This window comes from Lontra canadensis, unplaced genomic scaffold (assembly GCF_010015895.1).
Source record: "Lontra canadensis isolate GAN:19392208 unplaced genomic scaffold, GSC_riverotter_1.0 scaffold134, whole genome shotgun sequence".
NCBI classification, from domain to species: domain Eukaryota; kingdom Metazoa; phylum Chordata; class Mammalia; order Carnivora; family Mustelidae; genus Lontra; species Lontra canadensis.
The window spans coordinates 773,970-799,301 of record NW_022631128.1 but is presented as its reverse complement, the minus strand read 5'-3'; the positions used below and the strand labels follow the sequence as shown (position 1 = coordinate 799,301).

General features: G+C 41.0%; 1 protein-coding gene across 1 annotated transcript in view; it reads right to left on the bottom strand.

Moving 5' to 3' along the window:
• Positions 1-7,344, bottom strand: part of RP2 (RP2 activator of ARL3 GTPase) — a 46,608-nt gene extending 39,264 nt beyond the window's left edge. The window contains exon 1 of the mRNA XM_032842909.1: positions 7,060-7,344. Coding sequence (XP_032698800.1) covers positions 7,060-7,161 — 102 coding nt within the window. The 5' untranslated portion in view covers positions 7,162-7,344. The remainder of the gene's footprint in view (positions 1-7,059) is intronic.
• Between the last annotated feature and the right edge of the window lie 17,988 nt (positions 7,345-25,332).

The following is a 25,332-nucleotide window of genomic DNA, read 5'->3' as shown; positions in this document are numbered from 1 at the left end:
CCTCAGCACACTGTTGGTAGAAATATAAAATGGTGCAGACACTTTAAAAAAGTTCAGCAGATCTTCAAAAAGTTAAACATAGAATTACTATGTGACTCAGGAATACCATGCCTAGGTATATCCCCAAGAGAAATATTATGTCCACTTAAAAAATTGTACACAAATATTCATAGCAGCATTATTTGTAATGGCCGAAAAGTGAAAACAACCCAAATGTCCATCAATCGATGAATGGATAAATAAATTGGACAAGTAAAATTTATAAGTAAATATCTATTCTGTGGAATAGTATTCACTAATAAAAAGGAATAATGCACTGATAATTGTTACAATATGCATGACTCTCAAAGACATGCTAAGTGAAAAAAGCCAGTAACAAAAGGCCAAATACTGTGTGATTCCATTTATATGAAAGGTGTAAAACAGGCAAATCTGCAGAGATAGAAAGTAAAATTGTGGTTTCCCAAGGCTGATGAAGGGTGGAGAGGGAAGTGGGAATAACTACTAATAGGTATGGGTTTCTTTTATGGGGAATGAAAATGTTCTAAAATTATAGTGATGGTATCATAACCCTGTGAACTTACTAAAACTACTGAACTGTATACTTTTTAAGTGAGTAAACTGTATGGTAGATGTATGTCAATAAAGCTATTTTTTATATTAAAACTGTTCCATTTTATTAGCTTCATACTTCCATGTGCCTCAATTTTTCTTTTTATTTAATCACTTTAGGATGGTGTAAACATATGGGATTTATGCCTGGCTTCATGCTTATACAAATCTGAATAGAATTATAATAAAATAAGAGTCAAGCAGAAATCTGTATTAGTCTTTTATAGGTATCCATTCATTAATCACATATTTTCCCCCAGAGATCACATTTTTTATTAATATTTCTATTTACATACACTGCAAGTATATCTGATTATAAAAATAAGGTGTGCTTCTTACCAAAACTTTAGATAATTTAGACATTTATTTCTAGTCCTTTTTAGGACTGAAGATCTATTTTTCTGGTTTTCAAATTTTCATTCCAGTGTAGTTAACATACAATGTTATGTTTCAGGTGTACAATATAGTGATTCAGCAGTTCCATACGTTACCCAGTGCTCGTCAAGGTAAGTATACTCTTGATCCCCTTCACCTGTTTTACCCATCCCCGCCCCCGCAACCTCCCCTCTGGTAACCATCAGTTTGTTCTTTACAGTTACAAGTCTGTTTTCTGGTTTGTCTTTTTTTTCCTTTGTTCATTTGTTTTGTTTCTTAAACTCCACATAAGTGAAATCATATGCTACTTGTCTTTCTTTGACTGGCTTATTTCATTTAGCATTATACTCTCTAGCTCCATCCATGTTGTTGCAAATGGCAAGATTTCATTTTTTCTGTGGCTGAGTATTATTCCATTACATGGACACCACATCTTCTTTATCCATTCATCTACTGATGGGACACTTGGGCTGCTTCCATAATTTGGCTATTGTGAATGATGCTGCAATAAACCCAGGGGTGCAAATTATGTTTTCGCATTCTTTGGGCAACTACCCAGTAGTGTGATTATGGGATAGTGGGGTAGTTCTACTTTTTATTTTTTGAGGAGCTTCCACCTTGTATTCCACACCAGTGTGCATTTCCACCAACAGCAACGGTGCAAGAGGATGCTCCACATCCTCGCCAACACTTGCTGTTTCTTGAGTTTTTGATTTTAGCCATTCTGGCAGGTGTGAGGTGATATGTCATTGTATTTTTTTAATGATTTATTTATTTATTTATTTGAGAAAGAAAGACCACGCTCTTGAGCAGCTGGAGGAGCAAAGCGAGAGGGGGAGAATCTCAAGCAGACTCCCCGCGGAGTGCCAAGCCCAACATGGGGCTCTATCTCATGACCCTGCGATCATGACCTGAGCCTGAAATCAAGACTCCTGAGGCTTAATGGACTGAGCCACCCAGGCACCCCTCACTGTGGTTTTAATCTGCGCTTCCCTGATGATTAGTGATAACGCTGTTCATAAAATGAATAAACAAAGAACTACTTACCACCTTTAAAAAACAAAGTAACAAAGTAACAACAACTTTATGTAAAAGATTTAAAACCTGTAGACAAATTCTTTGATCCTCCTCCCATGGAGGAAGGCCACAAATGGGCGGGCATTTGTGACTACCTCAACCAAGAGAATGTGGCAGAGTAAGGCTACATCACTTGAGAGGCTAGTTCGAAAAGCCATGCAGCTTCTCCTGGTCTCTCTTAGAGGACACCTGCCCTTGGAACCCAGCCATCATGCTGTGCAGAAGCCTAGACTGCATGAAGAGGCCGCTGGCCCTCAGCCTGGCCAAACTCCAGGATCAACTTGCCAGCCATATTGAAGGGAGATCCTTGGTCTCCCAGTCGAGCTGCTGCATCTGATGTGGCAGAGAGCCAACCTTGCTATACCCTACCCAAATTGCCGAGTTGTGAACAAAATAAATACTTGTCATTAGTCTAAGCCACTGAGTTTTAGAGCGGTTTGGTTTGGTAGGCAGCAATGGATACCTAGAATATGTACTTTACAGATTTAAAAGGCTAAAAACAGCATCTAGCCCCCTACTCAGAGCAGATCCTTCTTTCTAATAAGTGGCCATCAAACCGGTCTGAATCTTTTGACTAATGTGGAGATCAGTTCCTCACAAAGCCATGCCTTCCACTGAGGAACCACCCCAGGAATTATGATCTGCTTTTATAATAAGACCAGTTCCATCCTGTCCAATCTCTCTGGTCTGAATTCTATCTTCACAAGTGATCATTCCTGTCTAACCCCCTTTTGTCAGGACAGCGCTTCACCCTGTTAAACAGTAGAGAAATCTTTGGCACTGTCGCATTTTATAGCCAAGAACCTGAAATGAATGAATGGACTGCTTTATCCAAAGTCATGAAACAGACACCAAATAAAATGCAGTTACTTGAATCTCTGGTATAAGGCTTTTGTTTAGTTTTATTTCTATCAAATATGAGACAAATGTAATGGATACATGATGTGTTGCCCATACTCAAATTCACAATTTTCATACTTATGCCATCATTGTTTACAGGACTAATCCTCATTTCTATCATCTAGGAGAAGTAATGGTATAAATAACTGGAAAATGAAAATTACTTTTCTGTACCACTCATGTTTTCCTTATTTGCACTTAAATATTTCCTGTTTTAACTCAATAAAAGCAGTCAGCTCTTTAAGGGCAGGGATAATTTTTATAATTTTGAGTCTTCCTTGGTGTTTGAGTACCTATATATTGAATAATCTGCCTAGCCATGAGAGGCAGCATACAGATAAAAAGGATAAAAGCATTTCTTTCCAAGTAATTTAAAAATGGATGGAACTAGAGGGTATTATGCTAAGTCAACTAAGTCAGAGAAAGACAAATACCATATGATTTCACTTATATGTGGAACTTAAGAAACAAAACAGATGAACACAGGGGAAGGGAAGGAAAAATAAAATAAGGTAAAAATGGAGAGAGAGGTAAACCATAAGAGACTCTTGACAATAGTGAATGAACAGAGGGCTGCTGGAGGGGAGGAGGGTGACGGGATGGGGTAATTGGGGAATGGGCATTAAGGAGGGCCCTTAATGGAATTAAGCACAGGGTGTTATATGCAACTGATGAATCACTAAATTCTACCCCGACACTAATAACACACTATATGTTATGACTTTTTTTTTAAAGATTTTATTTATTTGACAGAGAGAGAGAGAGATCACAAGTAGGCAGAGACGCAGGCAGAGAGAGAGGGAGAAGCAGGATCCCTGCTGAGCAGAGAGCCCGATGTGGGGCTCGATCCCAGGATCCCGAGATCATGACCTGAGCCAAAGGCAGAGGCTTAACCCACTGAGCCACCCAGGCGCTCCTATATGTTATGACTTTTTAAAAAATCTTACACTCTAAAAACATTTCTCATGCCAATGTAGTAATTGTACAGTAAGCCTTTCACTTTTTCAAAGTTAGCAGCGATAGAACATAAGATTCATACACTGTTGATTACAGTATATCAGTCGCCATGACAACACTTAGTCTCCAAACATTCTAATTGAGACAATTGCTCTTAGCTTCAGTCCCCCAAGACTGACCCAATTACACAACTCAAAACCCAAAGCCCAGAGGATGCCTCTTGACAAAGATACTCTGATTACACAACCTAAGGAAAAATTTAAACACCACTTTTCCAAATTGCAAGGAAACTTTTCAGGCAATGAATTATGTTTTTAAGTTGAATGGTAATTGTCTAATGTAACTTTAAAACATATCTCACTTACATTCTCTGGGCTGTATTTGCATTCTGTTCCTTTTAAGGTACAACTAAAATATTTTAGGACCAAGCAAAACTGTGCTAAACTCAGTAGAAGTATCACTGGACTAATACAGAGCATTCGTACACTAGCCTAAATTGGCCTCATGAGAGATGAAGAACTAGAAAAAAAATCTTTAAAACCATATAAAATGAGGTACCCTAGAGTATGCTCCTAATAATTCCAAAGGAAGGGATGCCTGGGTGGCTCAGTCGGTTAAGTGTCTGCCTCTGGCTCAGGTGATGATCCCAGGGTCCCACATCGGGCTCCTTGCTCAGCGGGGAGCCTGCTTCTCCCTCTGTCTGCTGTTCCCTCTGCTTGTGCTCTTGTGCTAGTGCTCTCTCTCTCTGACAAATCAAACCAAATCAAATCAAAGTAAAATAGAATACTCCTAAAGAAAAATCCCCAAAAGGAAAAGCAATGTTGGGAAATGTGGTACCTCCACTGTCTCAAAATGTAAACTAGTAATTCTCTTTCTCTAATGATCCAATAGATTTTTTTAACTGTGTTGTTTTCAAAATATAATGTTCATTTAGTTAGAAAAATTCTGACTAGGTGAGTTGATCAATACTTTAACTTTTATTATGCATAGTATCAGAAGCATGAACTTATTTTACATAGCCAGTAATATGTCTTACACCTCTACAACTACAGTACCTACTAGTATTCTCCAAAAATGTCACCTGTAAGCTCAAAACTGTCTACAAATGGAATTTTACTATATGCTCATATGCGAAAAGTTTAGAAGTTGGTAAAAGAAAAAAAAAATCACAGAATATATCCATGTAACTAAAAGGAGAAAGCAGAGCCTGGGTGGCTCAGTCAGTTGGGTCTCTGGCTCTTGATTTGGGTCAGGTCATGATCTCAAGCTGGTGGAAGAGCTCTGCATTGGCCTGTGCGCTCAGCCCAGAGTCTGCTCGTCCCTCTCCATCTCTTTATCTCAAATAAATAAATAAATAAAATCTAAAAAAAATAAATAAAAGGAGAGAGATTAACATGAGATTCTAACTAACCTGAACATTATGTTAATAAAGGTTAACTGTAAGACCATCTTTATGAAGTAATGAGTCAAAGGGCAACTGAGACTACTAGAAATAAATAAATAAAAGCACTTTCGTTTTAGCCTATGGTTTCAAAGCAAAAAGCTAAAGTAAAAATCAAATACACAAGCCTCTCTATGACAGAGAATTCAAGGTTAAAGAGTATTGTTAGAAATACTAAGGCTGGGACGCCTGGGTGGCTCAGTTGGTTAAGCAGCTGCCTTCGGCTCAGGTCATGATCCCAGCGCCATGGGATCGAGTCCCACATCGGGCTTCTTGCTCATCAGGGAGCCTGCTTCTCCCTCTGCCTCTGCCTGCCATTCTGTCTGCCTGTGCTCGCTCTCTCTCCCTCTCTCTCTCTCTGACAAATAAATAAAATCTTAAAAAAAAAAAGAAATACTAAGGCTGAGGAAATCAATCTTTTAAAAACTGTCCGCCAAGTAACTTCGAATGATAGGTGTAATCTTCTATGAAAGAAAGCATAGTACTTTCCATTCCTATGCAATAAAATGATGCTATCAAGTATAGATAAGAGAATTAATATACCATGCAACCCAAGAAAGATCTGAGAAACCGGGTAGAAAGATGCAGTTCAGAATTCTGTAAAAAGCTTCCCATTGTTTAAATCTGATACTTGGAGAGCTGAGTTTCCATGAATAAATCATTCTGGTGATTGAAAATCATGCAGGAAGATCTATGAAATCATAATGTGAATATGAACTTCACTATAAAGTATCCATGGGTCAATATACGTTGCATCAATCAAGGAGGTAACTGTTCATAACGTTTATTTAAACATCCTTTTGCAGTCAAATGCTCTACCACTGAGCTATACCCCCTAAACATCCTTTTGTTTGGAAAAGAAAAATAATTGCCAAACCTATCAAAAGTATTTTACTAAGCACAAAATGCAGAACTACGAGGAAAGAGGAAACATTATGAAATTTATGACTAAGTGTGTTTTGTGCAACACTAGGGGACGTTTCAAAGCTGTCTCATTGCTGGCTATATACAAAAGTGAAAAGAAGGGCGTTTTCATTCATTGAAAACAATAGCAAAATATTGCTTGGTTTATGCTAGTTATTCACCATACAGTCCTGACATACGTGTCAAGACTGATTTCAATTTTCATTATTCCTTTTGGGTAACTGGAAGAGGAGGAAAAAGCAAAGCCATACGTTCAAGAGTCCACTTTGTTAACTGAGAAAATTCAGCAGTGGAATATACCATTAGGCACCAAAGAGATTTACGCGCTAGGGCAGACAAAAGAGAAAACAGTCACAGACGAACATGAGCCGCGAAAAAAAGATGAGAATCGGTCCCGCGTGTAACTCGAGGACTGGACAAAATCCCGCTGGGCGCTGCGGGTGAAATGAGCAGATTTGAGATTCGGGGCATTCACGACCTCTTTCCCTGGAGTCCATCCTGGGACCGCAGGGAAAGCCCCCAGGGCTCTGACAATGAGCTCTAAGGCCCCCTGCACCGCTTCACAATTCCCCGTGACGCCCCCTCCAGCGGGGTATTTCACCGCACCCCCAAAAAGTCACTCCCCCCGACTTCAACTACTCGCGTGGGAGAGGAGAGCGCACGCAAGAGAGCTGCAGCTGCTGGGTCGGCCCCCTCCGCACTCCCGGGCCGCAAGGGACCCTCGCCGGGCGGCTCGGAAGGGCTGAGACCAGGGGCCACGGGACTTTGGTTACCTTCTCGCGCTGGTCCCAGCTGTACTGCTTCGGCCGCCCCTCCCCGCCCTCGGGCTGCGACTCCTTCTCAGCCTTCCGCCTGTTGGAGAAGAAGCACCCCATGGTCCCGGCCACTCCCCGCCGCCCCGCTCGTTCAGGTATCCCCTGGGAGTGTGGCGTGAACCACGGGCGCCCGGGCCCCGCAGCTCTCCGGACACCGCCCAGCCAAACGGCCCAGCCGTCCCCAGCCCGGGTTAGCCCGCCAGGCCCAACACCCCTTCTCTTTTTTCCTCTCAGTCGCCCAGACGACCCATTGCAGCCAATGACCATTCAGCACCCAGTGAGCCAATCAAAGCCCCGAGAGCAGCCCTGCGCGGCCTATGAGGAGAGGTCGACGTACGCACATAACCAATCCACGCCCCGCTCCGGCGCCAGCCCCCAGTGGCGGGTCCTGGGGGCTCTGGCGCACGCAAGTCGACCCCGCCCCCTAGCCCGGCCCCGCCCCTCCGAGGACACCGTGGGGCTCTCTAGCTGCTCAGGGTGCTGCTTTGGCCGGCTTGTCTTTTTGCCCTTGGTTCTCAGTTACCAAGTTCTAGGCGCGGGAAGGCTCCCTAGTTGAACATTAAGCTTGAGTTTTATGATGCAAGTGGTGAGGGAACAGGAATTGCGGCTGACACAGGAAGAGGCCCTGAAATTCGTAATTTTCCCCCCTCCCTCCCGCCACATCGTTCGAGTAGTGTCGCCCCTCCGGAAATTTCCCCCAACCACACACCCCTTTTGCCTCCTCTTCTGTGCTTTCTTAATATTCCTACGTTTCACTCTGAAATTGCACAAGTACTTAGTAAAATAATTATTTGTATATTCTTTCCCTTTTGGAAATGTGAATTTCTTGAGGCCAAAAGGCCTTTCTTAAAAGAGCATGTATCTTTGAATTCCCTAGGCCTGGCTCAGCTCCACCATAGATGCTCAGTAAAACGTTTGTCAGATGAATGAATGAATGAATGCATGCTAGTGAAGGAAGTATTTTATAACCTCTTTTCTATACTCCTTATCAAAGAAAGTGACTTAAGTGTGCGTGTCATGAAGGAGGGGGGTTTTATAGTAAAGGGGTTCTTCTTGTGAAATTTATAGCCTAGTGGAGGACATAAGCATTGCCATATAAGCAGTCAGCTCTAAGCAAATGGTATAGGGTTTGTGTGAAGGTATTAAATATATATACACTAAATATTAACATTTGTTACATTTTGGCCAAGTTTACTGCAGTATACATGTATTGCTTATGTGATAGAAAAGGGTGCCTCAGTGGCTCAGTCGGTTAAGTGTGGGACTCTTGATATTGGTTCAGGGCATGATCTCAGGTGGTGAGAAGGAGCTCTCGGCCGCCCCAGGCTGTTCTGTTCTGAGGTGTAGCTTGCTTAAGATTCTCTCTCCCTCTCCCTCTGCCCCAACCCCCGCTAAAAAAAAAAAAGGCAAGTTGTTGCTTTGATTGTCTGAGTATTTTGACATCTTGGTAGGACACCAAATGTGGATCAGGTCAGGTTCAAATTTGGTTATCTTTTTACTTTCCCACATTTATTCACACTAGTGTATATCCTAAATGAGTCTCTGACTTAACTTGAGCATTAAGAATGTTCCCTTTTTCACTTCCTGCTTCTTATTACACAATCAGGAAGAAAAGTGCATGTGCTCAAGTATTAGAGATTACTGCAAATTTAAGTTCTAGATCTTAGGCAATAGGGCCTTTGCCCTGTACATACTTCTTCCAATTGAACTGAAAGTTGTATGTGTGGGTGTTTTGGATAAGACACCTAGATATTTTATAGTCATAGAATGTTAAAATTGTGACCATTATGTCGTTGCAGTGGGAGAAACAGAGATCTATGGAGATAAAGGGACTAATCTGTGGTCACAATGAGAATGATTGACCAGGTTCTAGAAAAACCCAGAGCCCGAGTTGTCCAGTGCTCCTTCCTACCCTGAATGCATTCCTTTCTGATTCATCTGAATTAAAAAAGTAAAGAAGTATCTGTTTAGGCCTTCTGATGCCTATGGGACCTCTGTCCCCCAGTGATGCCCTTCCTCTTAATGAACAAACAACAAAACCAATTTTACAGAAACAACCCCGAAAATTCTCCTAGTTTTGAAGTATTCATTAATGAGAAAACCAAACCTAAAACAAAAATCTATATCTGACAATGATCTTTTCAGGGACCCTAAGCAAAAGGAAAGATAAAAGTCCCCATTCTGTTAAATCCCATCCCACCAGCACCCCTGCCCAAAAATAAAATAAAGAATCAAATTAAATTAAAATTTTAAAACTGGGGACTAGAAAGCCAAGGAACAGAGCTAGTAATAGAGCTCTGTCATGCTCTCTTTTTTTTCCCCTCTTTCTTACTCTTCTTTTTCTGCTCCTTTTTTTTCTCCTCCCTTCCCACCATAGATTCTCATCACCACTTTTCTGTGCAAACCAACTCCCTTTACGTACTCATCAGCATACACCATATATGTGGCTGAGAACGGCTATCCCACCCTGATTCCCCATGGCCTTTCTGTCCAAGTGTATGCTACAATCTCTTTATATCTTAGTTCAGATCCTCTAGGAAGATAACCACATAAATTGCTAGCCAGTCAATACTAGAATGGTTCTCCATAGGTCAAGTGTACACCCTTGGTCTAACTGCTACAGCTGCAAGGATGAACTTCTCATCACAAACATCGGTGGGGAGCAGATCCTACAAAGGGGACATGTGCTGGCACCTCTTAACTCCGAAGAGTCCAGACAGAAATTGGTTGATCCTTTGGCCTATCCCCCTTCTGTTACTTACTCCCTTGTGACTTCTTTTCTGTGGAAGGCTGCCCTTCATATTCAGCTTAATAGATATACTCAGCTACATTAAAAAGTTGGGTTGTGGGTTTATACCTGGCCACAGGTTCCTGAGAGAGCCTGGGTTCCCGTGTGTCTTGAAGTGGCAGAAGTGGCACAGTTACTTCTCAGAAGAAAGACCTGAAGACGTCTGTCTATGCAGCATGAACAAGTCAACTACCCCAACAACAGCAGCTGGAAAAGTCCCTGTTCTTGAGTTGACCTGACACATACTTGCTCACTCTGCACTCAATGAAGACCACTTGACAAGTGAAGGAGAAGGGACGGGAAGGAGTGTCCCCATCACTTACTGCTGCTCAACAAATTGCCTGAAACTTAAACTGAAACAAAACAATTGCTTGCTTTGCTTACAAATCTGAAATTAAGGCGGGGCTCCACGGGGACAATTGAACTCTGTTCTATGCTACATGCAGAGCCTCGGTAGGGAAGATTCAAATGGCAGGGGGACTGGCCAGAAATCACTCTACATGAAATCTCAGGGCCTCTCCGAGTGCTCTCTCCAGCAAGGTGGCCTTCGGATGGTTGGGCTTCCTCTATCGTACTGAGAGCTCCAAGAGTGAGTGTTCCAAGAGACCAAGACAGAAGTTGCTAGGCCTCTTAAGATGTGGTCTCAGATGTCATGCAGTATGGCTTCCCCTGAATTCTATTGGTCACACAGGGATGGCCTTAACTCATGAAGGGAGGCGACTGAACAAGGGAATGAATACTGAAAGGCACAGATCTTTGGGGTGTCATCTCAGAGGCTGGCCACCACAGCGGGAGTGAACTACATCAGTAGTAGTACATAATGTGCCGAAGAAGATGATTGGAAGTTTAAAAAAATTGCGTGGGCAAATGACTTTCTTTATTTTCATAGATTTTTGAGCCAACATTCTTCTCATACTTTAGCTTTTAGGTACTTCTTACCAATTTTCTTTTACTACCTTATTGACTAATTCTATTTCTGAAAGCATCACAAATTGTGTGTAACCAGGTTATAAAGACTTTTTTCCCACCGCTCTTAGCATGGGATATCTTATTCACTGTTGTTGGTAAAATTCTTAATGTAAGCCAAGTAAAAAATATTCAAACGTTAATACAGGAGAGGAATAACAGGGGAAACAGACTTCTAACTCAGATCGGTGGGGGGGGGGAAGGCGGAAGAGTCTAGAAAGACTTCTCAGAAGTCAATGGATTTAGCAGCATAAAATAAAAATAATTCCAGTAACTTTTTACAGCAAAGCAGTTCCAATGGAAACTATTTAAAAAAAAATAGCTTCTGGACTAAAACATTTTTTTTTCTAGTGGAATTTCCATCTTCTAAATACCCATTTCAATACTTTTTAGGAAAGGGACAAACTATGATAAAACTAAGAGCTAATCAGAGTTAGTTAATGAAATTTGTTTTTATTCTTGGGATTTTATTAACAAAAGAGAGCTGCTTGCTCTTTCGCCCAAGCTAAATGAGATATAATATTTTCTACTTTCCTCTACACATGGAAACAACAAATAAGTCTAAATCTGACATCTAGAAGATCCCAGCTCACATAATTGCTACTCATCCACATTTGTATGGTATAAAAATAATTCCAAAGTAGTGAAAAAGAAAGATTTGGGCAACATAACTGATGCCACATGGCAAAAGTTTAAGTAAAAGGATTTCTGATAACATTTCCTAAATCTTACACAAGAAAATGGTTATTATCCCATATATGGCCAATAGCTAGGCAGGCCTGACACTTCCTGCAACTTTTAAGTATGGATTTCTTTGCTCCTTCACCACCTCCTCCTCCTCCTCTGCCTCCTCCTCTCCCAGTTCCTGACAAAAGTAGAGAAAAGTCAGTGTTCATTCTAGACAAAAATCTTCCTAAGAGCTGCTCTGCTGCTTTACTATGATACCCACCTCCTCACCTCCCTACCACAACCCCCCAGCTGCATAGTACATTCTAAGACCAGGATAAGAAAGTGACCCGGGGGGCACCTGGGTGGCTCAGTGGGTCGAGCCTCTGCCTTTGGCTCTGGTCGCGATCTCGGGGTCTTGGGATCGAGCCCCACATTGGGCTTTCTGCTCGATGGGGAGCCTGCTTCCCCCTCTCTCTCTGCCTGCCTCTTTGCCTACTTGTGATCTCTCTTTCTCTGTCAAATAAATAAATAAAGTATTTAAAAAAAAAGGGGACCCAGGGAGGAAGCGTTCTCTTCTGCATTTCTTTCACGTGTTCCCTAATTCTCATGGTGTCAAGGATGGCATCGAATAAACTGCAATTCACTCTAAAACAGGGAGAAACCCAAGTTTCATAGGGTTTTAAGTTTGTACAATTTGGGTTTGGTCCTTTTTAAAATTGAAATATAATTGGCATACAACAATATGTTAGTTTCAGAGGTACAATGTAGCGATTTGATATTTGTATACATTGTGAAATGATCACCGCCATAAATCTAGTTAATATCTTGCCATATTTACTGCAGAACTTTTTATTCTGATGATGGGGACTTTTAAGATCTACTCTCTTAGCAACTTTCAAATATGTAATACAGTATTGTATACATAGTCTACATGTATGACCATAGTCACCATGCATCCGTACGTTACATCTCCAGAACTTTTTTAGTTTATAACTGGAAGTTTATACCTTTTGACCACCTTCACCCATTTTGCACATCCCTTTACCCCCCTCAACTCTGGCAACCATCAGTCTAGTTTTTTGCATATGAGCTTGATTTTTGGTTTTTGTTTTAGATTCTACATGTGAGATCATGTGGTATTTGTCTTTCTCTGACTTATTTCACTTAGCATAATGATCTCAAGTTCCATCCATGTTGCCACAAATATCAAGATTTCATTCTTTTTTATGCCTGACTAATATTCCTCTCTCTGTGTGTGTACGCATCTTCTTCATCCATTCATCCATTGATGAACACTTAGGTTGCTTCCTTATCTTGGCTATTGTAAATAATGTAGCAATGAATGAGAGGGTGCATATACCTTTTCAAGTTACTGTTTTCTTTTTCTTCAGATAAAATACCCCAACGTGTGATTGCTAGATCACATGGTAGTTCTATTTTTTATTTTTTGAGGAACCTGCATTCTGTTTTCCATACTGGCAACACCAATTTACACTGGGTTGGGTCCTTTTAAGAAAGAGAATACAAAATTATGAATAGCAAATTGCTAGGACCCCTACATACAGGACTTATACAAATGAAGGGCTCTACCGTTTATGTTTCATTAGTTATACTATAAGCTGCCCGTCCAAGGATATTAGGGATATTATTAATTTTGGTGAGTCGGGATCTAAGTTTGCACATACTACATCTCTTTCATGTACTAGTTGGCTTCAGAATATATATATGACAGCCCATTATACAAGGATTAAGAAGACCATATTTTCCTGGCAGTTGTAGATCTGCCACAACTTATGAAAACCTCCAGTGGGAACAGAGAAGTCAGCTGGCTCAGGCTGATGAAAGCCAATCAAAAAGCAGCCACTAGAGCCAGATATGCAAAGAACAAAACTCCCAACGCAAACTATACCAACCTGTTAACAATCCTTGGAGACTTTCAGACAACCAGAGGTACCAGTTTGGTCCAAGTCTTAAAAAACTTTCCAACGAGAAAGAAAAGTTAGGATCTTGACATTGACATGAGGACCCAGTGTTTCGATTCTAAATTGGTTTTGACTTCAAATTTTTCTTTTTTCAAACTGTTCATAAGACTGATGCTTACACTTCCTGTTGAGACACTGTAAGCTCTTATCAAACCTGCCACATTGTTCTTTCTTGGGAGCCCAAATAAATTCAGTTCCTACATCCCTTGCCCAGTTTTTTATTTTAACAATGGTAACATTCAGTTTTATAGTCACTTACCCCATTTTCTCCTTGTTGATAAGAAACCCTTCCTTGAAAAGTGTCCTACCAGAGGCGCCTGGCTGGCTCAATCAGTTAAGCGTCTGCCTTGGGCTCAGATCATGATCTCAGGGTCCTGGGACTGAGCTGGTCAGACTGCCTGCTCAGCGGGGAGTCTGCTTCACCCTTGCCCCCCCCACCACTTGTGTTCTCTGTCTTTCTCAAATAAATAAATAAAACTTTTTTTTTTTTTTAAAGGAAAATGGGCACCTGAGTGGCTCAGTGGGTTAAGCCTCTGTCTTTGGCTCAGGTCGTGATCTCGGGGTCCTGAGATCGGGCCCCGCATTGGGCTCCCTGCTCAGTGGGGAGCCTGCTTCCCCCCTCTCTCTGCCTGCCTCTCTGCCTACTTGTGATCTCTCTGTGTGTGTGTGTGTCAAATAAATAAATAAATAAATACATCTTTAAAAAAAAAAGAAAAAGGTACTACCAAAGTGTAATTTTCACAATATTAAAAACACAATTCCTATACCAATTGACAGTGACCCAGTGTCCAATATTTATCTAATTCATTAATGAGGAAGCCCAAAGATCAACAAGTTGGTTCAAAGAGGATATGAGAAGTAGGGCTTTGTAGAGTTTCATGAAGAGAAAGGACTATTGAAATAACATTTCCAGCATGGATACAAACCTGGTTCACGTCCTAAATGGAAAAAGACACAGGAGATGTGGGATCTTTCCTACCAGGCGGAAAAGAAAATCATCACACTTTACCAGTTTTCTACAAGCTGACTTCTAACTTTACAGACTCATCCAACATCTGAGTACTAATCAGCAGTTTCCTGGATGCCAAGCAAGTTACGTTCCCTCAGAGAGTCAGCTGAACCTTAGCCAAGCTTATAGGATAGAGCTTCCAGAACAGCACTTAAACGCCACGAAACCATCTTGCTTCTTTCCAGATTTTATCTCATTTTTCTTAACATTATCCCAGAGCGATGTGGTTGTCGACGACTGGTTTCCAGTAGTCAACAGTGAAATCACAAGATTCACAGTTTGGCATTGGTATGGCCCTCAAGAATTCTGGTCTTGAATTCGAAGCCTTGTCGGTTGTCTTCTTTGGGTTTTAGGCTTCCAAAAGAACATTTCTTCATGATTCATTTTTCTAACCTCTTGGTCCAAGAGTAGACTGCCAAATTAGCCAAAGTGAGCAACTGGTGATGGAATGAGCGGGAACATCTTAGGCTGGAAAAATCTTGGGCTGGATGTATGGGTTGAATTGCATTCCTTCCAAAGTCACATGTTGAAGTCCTAACCTCCAGTCCCTCAGGATGTGACCTTATCTGGAGGTAGAGTTTTTATGGAGGTAATTGAATTAAAGTCAATGGCTTCAGGCCTCCAGAACTGTGTTACCAGGCATTTCTGTCGTTTAAGCACCATCCCCCAACCCCCAGGCTGTGGTCATTTGTCCTGGCAGCCCGAGGCTGACTGTAGGAGTTTCCCTTCTGCAATCATGTGGAATGAGGATCTGATCTTGTTCAGACTTGTGATCAGAACGTGACTTCTCCCAGTAGGAGAGGTTTAGTATACAGCTATCAACAGTAGTCACGGGATGACACTTTCAACTTCTGAAAACCCGTTTCACTCCATTTATAAGGAAAAATGTTCCAGTTGGCACATTAGCCATGCTATCCTCCATCAAGATAAGTCCTAACATTCTCAGTGCACACTAAGTCGCCAGGAACCTCCCTGAGAATACCAGAGGCCTTTGCGAGACCAGTGGATATGATGCACTACTCTTGGTTCTGGCTGCACGCACCTGTTCTCTGGGCCATCTCAAGGCACAAAGACACGGAAAGATCTGAGGAGGGTCTAGTGTTAAGCAGGTTCAACAGGTGCTGATCAGCAACAATTAGGGCAGCTCTGGCAACAGAATACTTGCTGGAGGTGCAGAATGTTCCTTGATCTTCTTGTACGTAGTGAAGACACTGGCTTGTTTAAAGCTAGTGAGGTTCCTGTTCTCTCTCTCCGTCTCAAATAAATACATAAAATCTTTTTTTAAAAAAGGTCTCTTTCCTTTGATTGAATAACTTTATTTATAGGAATCTGATGTGAGGAAATGACCAGAAATGGGGATAAAGCTTTATGAACAAAAATTTTTATTGTGATATTTTCAGCACTAATTAAAAATAGATACACAAAATATTCATTAACTTGTGATTATTGGGAAATCAGGACATAGCCATCTAATGCAAGCATTTATTCATTTATTTATCATCATTATTATTACATAGGATCCATGTCCATTGTGGAGTCCACTGGGACTTGAACTCACGACCCTGAGACCAAGACCCCAGCTGAGACAAGAGTCGCAAGCTTAACTGACTGAGCCACCCAGGTGTCCCCAATGCAAGCATTTAAAATTAGGTTAACAAAATTTTTAAACTGTGTGTGAGAAAATACTCACATACGATGTGGTGAAAAATAGAACACAGGTTGCATATTGATAAAAAAAATCAATGGAAAATTCATGTAGGCACAGAAAAATGTGCAAGGAACTATGTTAAAATATTAATTGGGTGGTGGGAATGTAGTGATTATCATTTTATTACTTGTATTTTCCAAAGAAAAAAAGGCTATGTATTATAGGTATATCCTGCTTCACCAAATTATGTAAAAAAACTTCTCAGTTATTCTCTTTCCTCTGTCCTTATAAGCAGATACACCAGTATCTTCCCCCATAGGGAGTTCCCACTCCAGCTCCCACGCTTCCAAGAATCCTGAGGCTTACTCAGAGCAAAGGGCATTACCCCTGGGTAAAAAAACACCTATGTAGAAATCATAACAATTTTGAAACCAGGTATAGAAATAGTAAGTATTACTTATTAAACCCTGAGCATGCCAAACACAATTCCAAGTTATTAAATCATTGACGCTTCCTAATGGCTCTATGAGGAGGGACTCTTATTATCCTTGTCTTGCAGATGAGAAATTGAAGCACAGAGAATAACTTGCCCAAGGTTCCATAGTAAGTGGCTCAGCTGAGCTTTGAACCCTGACAGGACAGCTTTGAGCTTGCTCTAAACCACTATATAGGATGCATCCAGCAAGAACTGAAAAATGGGATCCGTTCCCTGCTGCTCTTGCTTCCAAAACCCCCCTCCCCACCCCAGAATGGCTTCTGAAGTCTGGTTCTGCCTAAGCAAAGATGCTCATTTTTGGATGGGTCCCTTACAGGCCTTGGTGATGTCCTATCCACAGGCTCAGAAGTTGTGACTCCATGGTTCATCTTCACATGCGGGCAACTCTCCCCAGCAGAACACCGCACCAGGGAGCTTCAGCCTTGCCTACCTTTCTTTACCCTATAGTTCTGGGCTTGGGTTTCATGCCAATTTCCCTTTCTTCCCAGTGAGTTCTTTCCTGGGATCGTTGGTGTCCTCTCCCACAAGTTATTCTTGTGTGTGTGTGAAATAATTTATTCTATGCAATTTCCCAAATGCCCCCTCTCCATTAGGTACACATTATATGAAGCAAAGAGCCCATATACTTCATATCAGCCTTGTTGGTTACTGCACCCTCAGCACTTACTGGGTCATAATAGAATTCGAGGGTACATTCATTGTGTTAATTTTCTTTAATTAAGCAGCTGGCTGACCTATTATGTGATTGGTAGCCTAGGGTTCTGACTACCAGAATGTGTTGCAATTGATCTAGAAAAATTGAAGATACTTCTTCAATATTAACTAGAATTCTTTCTCTCTCTCTCTCTCTCTCTCTCTGTCTCTGTCTCTCTCTCTCTCTCTCTCACACACACACACACACACACACATAACAAAAACAAAATACAAAAAAACTTTACCTATGAGAGCAGGATCATGTTGGTGTGAATGTAAGTTGGTACAGCCATTTTGGAAAACAATATGGAGGTTCCTCAAAAAGTTAAGAATGGAGCTACCCTATGACCTGGCAATTGCACTACTGGGTATTTGCCCCAAAGATACAAATGTAGTGAAAAGAAGGGCCATATGCATCCCAGTGTTCATAGCAGCAATGTTCACAATAGCTAAACTGTGGAAGGAGCTGAGATGCCCTTCAACAAATGAATGGATAAAGAAAATGTGGTCCATATATGTAATAGAATATTGCTCAGCCATCAGAAAGGATGAATACCCAGCATTTGCATCAACATGGATGGGACTGGAGGGGATTATGCTGAGTGAAATAAGCCAAACAGAGAAAGACAATTATCATATGGTTTCACTTATTTGTGGAATATAAGAGGACATTAGGAGAAGGAGGGGAAAAATGAATGGGGGTATATCAGAGGGGGAGATGAACCATGAGAGGCCATGGACTCCAGGAAACAAACTGAGGGTTTCGGTGGGTGGGGGAATGGATTAGCCCACAAGTTATTCTTAGTTGGAATCACCCAGGGCCTGAGTGACAAGCTTCCATAACCATCGATCTCAGGGAGCCAAAGCCGAATTTGATCCACACACCAAGGAGTATTAAGAGGGTTCTAACTTTGACAAGTCACAAAAAGTTCCCTCACACCCTTGCCTCAGTGGAAGGGGCAGCTTCTATGACTTTCCCCAACATTGACATAATGTTGGGAGGTTGCTGGTCTTAAGTCAAGGTGTGTAGGAGGAGGTTTCTGACACACTTTTACATCAAATGAACACTGCTGCTAGGTGTTACAGCCCAAATTATGTCCTCCTAAAATTCACATGTTGAAGTTCTAACCCCCAGTACCTCAGAATGTGACTGTATTTGGAGACAGGGCCTTTAGAGAGGCAACAAAGTAAAATGAGGTCATGTAAGTAGGCCCTAAATCTGATAGGACTGGTGTCCACATAAGAAGGGGAGATTAGGACATAGACAACTTTCTGCACAGAGGAAAAACCATGCGAGGGCAAAATGAGAAGGCGCCCATCTACAAACCTGGGAGAGAGACCTCAGAAGAAACCCAACACCTCCATCTTGGACCTTCAGCCCGCAGAACTGTGAGAAAAGAAGTGTTTGTTGTTTAAGCCACTCAGTCTGTGGTATTTTGTTATGGCAGCTCGAGCAGACTGATGCCCACGGGAGAAGAAAGGATGATGATACCAGCAGATGGCATGCAATCCTGAGGGGCATTGTGGGTAGAAGTAGGGAGAAGGCACTAGACCTGGACAGCCAATGACCATGTTGCCTCAGAAGCTTCCTTTCCTCGAGCTTCCTGCCTTCTTGTCCTGGGTCTCTGAAGTGGAAGGAGGAAGGAGGCAATGGGAGGCCTGTGACAACTAACGGCCTCAACGTGAGTCCCCCCCACCCCCAGATGGCTTTTCTCTCACAGTTGTCTTACAAGGTGTGTGTGTGTGCGTGTCTCTGTGTTTGTGTCTCTGTGTGTGTATTTGTCAATGGTACTGCCTCCCCTTGACCTCTGCCTTTCCAAGCTTACAGAATCCTTGATTTCTGGTTTACATTGTCCAGTTATTTCTATTTCATGCTACTGCAGCCTTCACTATGAGACATAAAGTAGAGAGTTTTGTCCTGCTTGGTTTTCTACACTGAGGACTGAAAATGACATGGGACTTTTGAATCTTGGGTGGATTGATGCTGAACAGCAACAAAAGGCAGAATATGTTAATATGCACAGTGGTAAGACCTAGAAGACTTGGGTTCATCTCTGATTAATAGCCACACCCATCCCAACCTCCCCAAGGGAAAACAAGCCAAGTCAGCATATCCCAGTCCAGAGTTAGCTGTTGTGTGAATCAGTATTCTGTGCATAAACTTGTCTCTGCTGGCCTCCAGGCAGTTGGCATGGCAGCTATGACAGTCGCCAGAGTTCTCTCGTGGGGTATCCAGGAAACTCTCATAAAATCCTGGAAATAAGTGCATTTTCTCCCTTGGTGGCACTGTTGGGGTGTTGTCACCCTCAGGGGGCAGTAAAAGGGAAGAACTGAGTCCAGTAAATACAATCACCTCCAGTCAAAATAATCGAATCTTCATTTTCATCCCATATTTCTCTTTGTTGGCTCAAGGTGGAAGGGATACAATCTGACTTGTGCTTTCTTTTCTTACTTCTGGGAACCATACCAAGAGGCTATGCTTTTTCTCTGCTCTTCTGGTGCTTAACAGGATTGGAAAATAAGCAGAAGAATTTATTTATTTATTTATTTATTTATTTATTTATTATTTATTTATTTATTTAGGGGCAGGCGGGGAGGGAAAGATCACAAGCAGGGGGAGCAGCAGAGGGAGAGGGGAAAAGCAGGCTCCCCACTGAGCAGGGAGCCCGATGATGACAAAATGGTGCTCGATTCCAGAACCCTGGATCATGACCTGAGACAAACGCAGACATTTACCAGACTGAGCCACCCAGGCGCCCCCCAAGACCACTAGTTTAAATATTCCAGTTCTAATAATAAGAGAAGTTCCTTCATGCATTGTTTGGGAACACGGGTAAAGCTCCTCCCAAACACAGTCTTAAAGCATGAGCCTCAAGTTTCTATCGGGGCTTAGGGTAGAAGGAATCTCAGACAGCAGGAGGCACAGCAGGAGCCTGTGGCCCTTCATCCTAGTACTCTGCTCTTACTATGCTGAAGCTACTTTCATGTGTCTGCTTATCTCTTTTTTTAATTAACACATAATGTATTATTTGCTTTAGGGGTACAGGTCTGTGAATCCTCAGTCTTACACAATTCACAGCACTCCCTATAGCAAATACCCTCCCCAATGTCCATCACCCAGCAACCCCATCCCTTCTACCTCCCTCCCCTCCAACAACCCTCAGTTTGTTTCCTGAGATTAAGAGTCTCTTATGGTTTGTCTCCCTCCCCGGTCTCATCTTGTTTCATTTTTTCCCTCCCTGCCCTCCACGAACCCCACTCTGCCTCTCAAATTCCTCATGTCAGAGAGATCATATGATAATTGTCTTTTTCTGATTGACTTATTTTGCTTAGCATAAACCCTCTAGTTCCATCACGTCATTGCAAATGACAAGATTTTGGTTTTTGATGGCTGCATTATATATATATATATAATATATACCCCACATCATCTTTATCCATCCATCTATTGATGGATATCTAGGTTCTATCCATAGTTTGGCTATTGTAGACATTGCTGCTGCAAACATTCGGGTGCACGTGCCCCTTTGGGTCACTACATTTGTATCTTTAGGGTAAATACCCAGTAGTGCAATTGCTGAGTCATAGGGTAGCTCTATTTTCAACTTTTTGAGGAACCTCCATGCTGTTTTCCAGAGTGGCTGCACCAACTTGCATTCCCACCAACAGTGTAGGAGGGTTCCCTTTGCTCCGCATCCTCACCAACATCTGTCATTTCCTGACTTGTTAATTTTAGCCATTCTGACTGGTGTGAGGTGGTATTTCACTGTGGTTTTGATCTGTATTTCCCTGATATGTTGAACACTTTTTCATGTGTCTGTTGGCCATTTGGATGTCTTCTTTGGAGAAATGTCTGTTCATGTCTTCTGTCCATTTCTTGATTGGATTATTTGTTCTTTGGGTGTTGAGTTTGAGAAGTTCTTTATAGATTTTGGATATTAGCCTTTCATCTGATGTATCACTTGCAAATATCTTCTCCCATTCTGCAGCTGTCTTTTGGTTTTGTTGACTGTTTCCTTTGCTGTGCAAAAGCTTTTTATCTTGATGAAATCCCAATAGTTCATTTCTGCCCTTGCTTCCCTTGCCTTTGGTGATGTTTCTAGGAAGAAATTGCTGTGGCTGAGGTCGAAGAGGTTGCTGCCTGTGTTCTCCTCAGGGATTTTGAGGGATTCCTGTCTCACATTGAGGTCCTTCATCCATTTTGAGTCTATTTTTGTGTGTGGTGTAAGGAAATGGTCCAGTTTCATTCTTCTGCATGTGGCTGTCCAATTTTCCCAACACCATTTGTTGAAGAGACTGTCTTTTTTCCATTGGACATTCTTTCCTGCTTTGTCCAAGATGAGTTGACCATAGAGTTGAGGGTCCATTTATGGGCTCTCTATTCTGTTCCATTGATCTGTGTGTCTGTTTTTGTGCCAGTACCATATTGTCTTGATGATGACATCTTTGTAATAGAGCTTGAAGTCTGGAATTCTGATGCCACCAACTTTGGTTTTCTTTTTCAACATTCCTCTGGCTATTCGGGGTCTTTTCTGGTTCCATATAAACTTTAGGATTATTTGTTCCATTTCTTTGAAAAAAGTTGAGAGTATTTTGATAGGGATTGCATTAAATGTGTAGGTTGCTCTAGGTAGCATAGACATTTTCACAATATTTGTTCTTCCAATCCATGAGCATGGAACATTTTTCCATTTCTTTGTGTCTTCCTCAATTTCTTTCATGAGTACTTTATAGTTTTCTGAGTACAGATTCTTTGCCTCTTTGGTTAGAGTTATTCCTAGGTATCTTATGGTTTTGAGTACAACTGTAAATGGGATCAACTCCTTAATTTCTCTTTCTCTTGTCTTGCTGTTGGTGTATAGAAATGCAACTGATTTCTGTGCATTGATTTCATATCCTGACACTTCACTGAATTCCTGTATGAGTTTTAGCCGTTTTGGAGTAGAGTCTTTTGGGTTTTCCAATAAAGCATCATATCACCTGCAAAGAGTGAGAGTTTGACTACTTCTTTGCTGATTCGGATTCCTTTTATTTCTTTTAGTTGTCTGATTGCTGGGGCTAGGACTTCTAGTATTATGTTGAATAGCAGTGGTGATAGTGGACAGCCCTGCCATGTTCCTGACCTTAGGGGAAAAGCTCTCAGGTTTTCCTCATTGAAAATGATATTCGTTGTGGGTTTTTCATAGATGGCTTTGAAGATACTGGGGTATGTATCCTCTATCCCTACACTGTGAAGAGTTTTGATCAAGAAAGGATGCTGTACTTTGTCAAATGCTTTTTCAGCATCTTTTGAGAGTATCATATGGTTCTTGTTCTTTCTTTTATTAATGTATTGTATCACATTGATTGATTTGCAGATGTTGATTTGCAGCCCAGGAATAAATCCCATTTGGTCATGGTGAATAATCCTTTTAATGTACTGTTGGGTCTTATTGGCTAGTATTTGGTGAAAATTTTTGCATCCAAGTTCATCAAGGATATTGGTCTGTAATTCTCCTTTTTGATGTGGCCTTTTCTGGTTTTGGGATAAAGGTAATGCTGGCCTCATAAAATGAGTTTGGAAGTTTTCCTTCCATTTGTATTTTTTGGAAGAGTTTCAGGAGAATAGGTATTAATTCTTCTTTAAATGTTTGGTAAAATTCTGCTGGGAAGCCTTCTGGCCCTGGGCTTTTGTTCTTTGGGAGACTTTTGATGACTGCTTCAATCTCCTTACTGGTTATGGGTCTGTTCAGGTTTTCTATTTCTTCTTGGTTCAGTTTTGGTAGTTTATATGTCTCTGGGAATGCATCAATTTCTTCCAGATTGTCTAGAGAAGAATGTGTATTCTGTTGCTTTGGGATGGAATGTTCTGAATATATCTATGATGTCCATCTGATCCAGCGTGTCATTTAAAGACTTTATTTCCTTGTTGATCTTTTGCTTAGACGATATGTCCACTTAGTGAGGGGGATGTTAAAGTCCTTACTATTATTGCATTATTGTGGATGTGTTTCTTTGATTTTGTTATTAATTGGTTTATATAATTGGCTGTTCCCATGTTAGGGGCATATATATTTAAAATTGTTAGATCTTCTTGTTGGACAGACCCTTTAAGTATGATATAGTGTCCTTCCTCATCTCTTACTATAGTCTTTGGCTTAAAATCTGATTTATCTGATATAAGGATTGCCACTCCAGCTTTCTTTGGATGTCCAATAGCATGGTAAATTGTTTTCCACCCTCTCACTTTAAATCTAGAGGTGTCTTTGGGTCTAAAATGAGTTTCTTGCAGACAACATATTGATGGGTATTTTTTTTTTTTTGGTCCAATCTGATACCCAGTGTCTTTTGATTGGGGGCATTTAGCCCATTTACATTCAGAGTAACTATTGAAAGATATGAATTTAGTGCCATTGTATTGCCTGTAAGGTGACTATTACTGAATATTGTCTCTGTTCCTTTCTGGTCTGTTACCTTTAGGCTCTCTCTTTGCTTAGAGGACCCCTTTCAATATTTCCTGCAGGACTGGTTTGGTGTATGCAAATTCCTGTTTGTCCTGGAAGATTTTTATCTCTCCTTCTATTTTCAATGACAGCCTACCTGGATATAGTATTCTTGGCTGCATATTTTTCTCATTTAGTGCTCTGAATATATCATGCCAGTCCTTTGTGGCTTGCCAGGTCTCTGTGGATAGGTCTGTTGCAAATCTAATATTTCCACAATTGTATATTACAGACCTCTTGTCCCAAGCTGCTTTCAGGATTTTCTCTTTTTCACTGAGACTTGTAAGTTTTACTATTGGATGATGCGGTGTGTACCTATTTTTATTGATTTTGAGGGGGCTTCTCTGTGCCTCCTGGATTTTGATGCTTGTTCCCTTTGCAAATTAGGGAAATTCTCTGCTATAATTTGCTCCAATATACCGTATGCCCCTCTCTCTCTCTCTTTCTTCTTCTTCTGGGATCCCAATTATTCTAATATTGTTTCATCTTATGGTATCACTTATCTCTCAAATTCTCCCCTCATGGTCCAGTAGCTGTTTGTCTCTCTTTTTCTCAGCTTCTTTATTCTCCATCATTTGGTCTTCTTTTTTTGTGGTGACATTTTACACCTTGTTATTTTATCTAGTAAGAATAGATGAATGAGAGAACAAAATACTGAAAGGGTAGCAATGACCCCAGAAAATATACACTAACCAAATCAGAAGAGTTTTGAAACTCGGGGGAGAAGAAAGGAGAGGAAAAAAATATAGAAATAGATATAGATACAGTTAGACTGGTGAATGGAACAGAGCCACACACTCGATTTTGGGCATATTTTGGTCTGTTAGAAGAAACTGCCTCCCAAAATTTTAAAGAAAGAAAAACATATATATATATATATATATACACACAAAAATAAGGGCAAACATGATGAAGGGATGGAATATGACTGTAAAGATGAAAATTTTAAAAGTTTCTAAAAAAGGAATTGATAAGAAGTTGGTTGAAAAAAGAAAAAAAGAGGAAAGAATGTGATCAGACTGGAGACTAGAACAAAGCCATGTGCTAGATTTGAGTGTATTTTGATCTATTAGAAGAAACTGTATTCCAAAATTTTAAAGAACTAAAAATCTTTATGTACACATAAAATAAGTTAAATACAATGAAGAGATAGAATATGACTATAACAATATAAATTTTAAAAGATTTTTTAAAAGGTATTGATAAAATAAAATAGTTCAAAGAACGTTAACCTGGTGGTGGGTATTAAAGAGGGCATGTATTGTATGGAGCACTGGGTGTGTTGCATAAACAATGAATCTTGGAACACTGAAAAAAAATAAAATTAAGATATTAAAAAATGTGGAGGGGGGGAGTCAAGATGGCGGAGAAGTAGCAGGCTGAGACTACTTCAGGTAGCGGGAGATCAGCTAGATAGCTTATCTAAAGATTGCAAACACCTACAAATCCAACGGGAGATCGAAGAGAAGAACAGCAATTCTAGAAACAGAAAATCAAC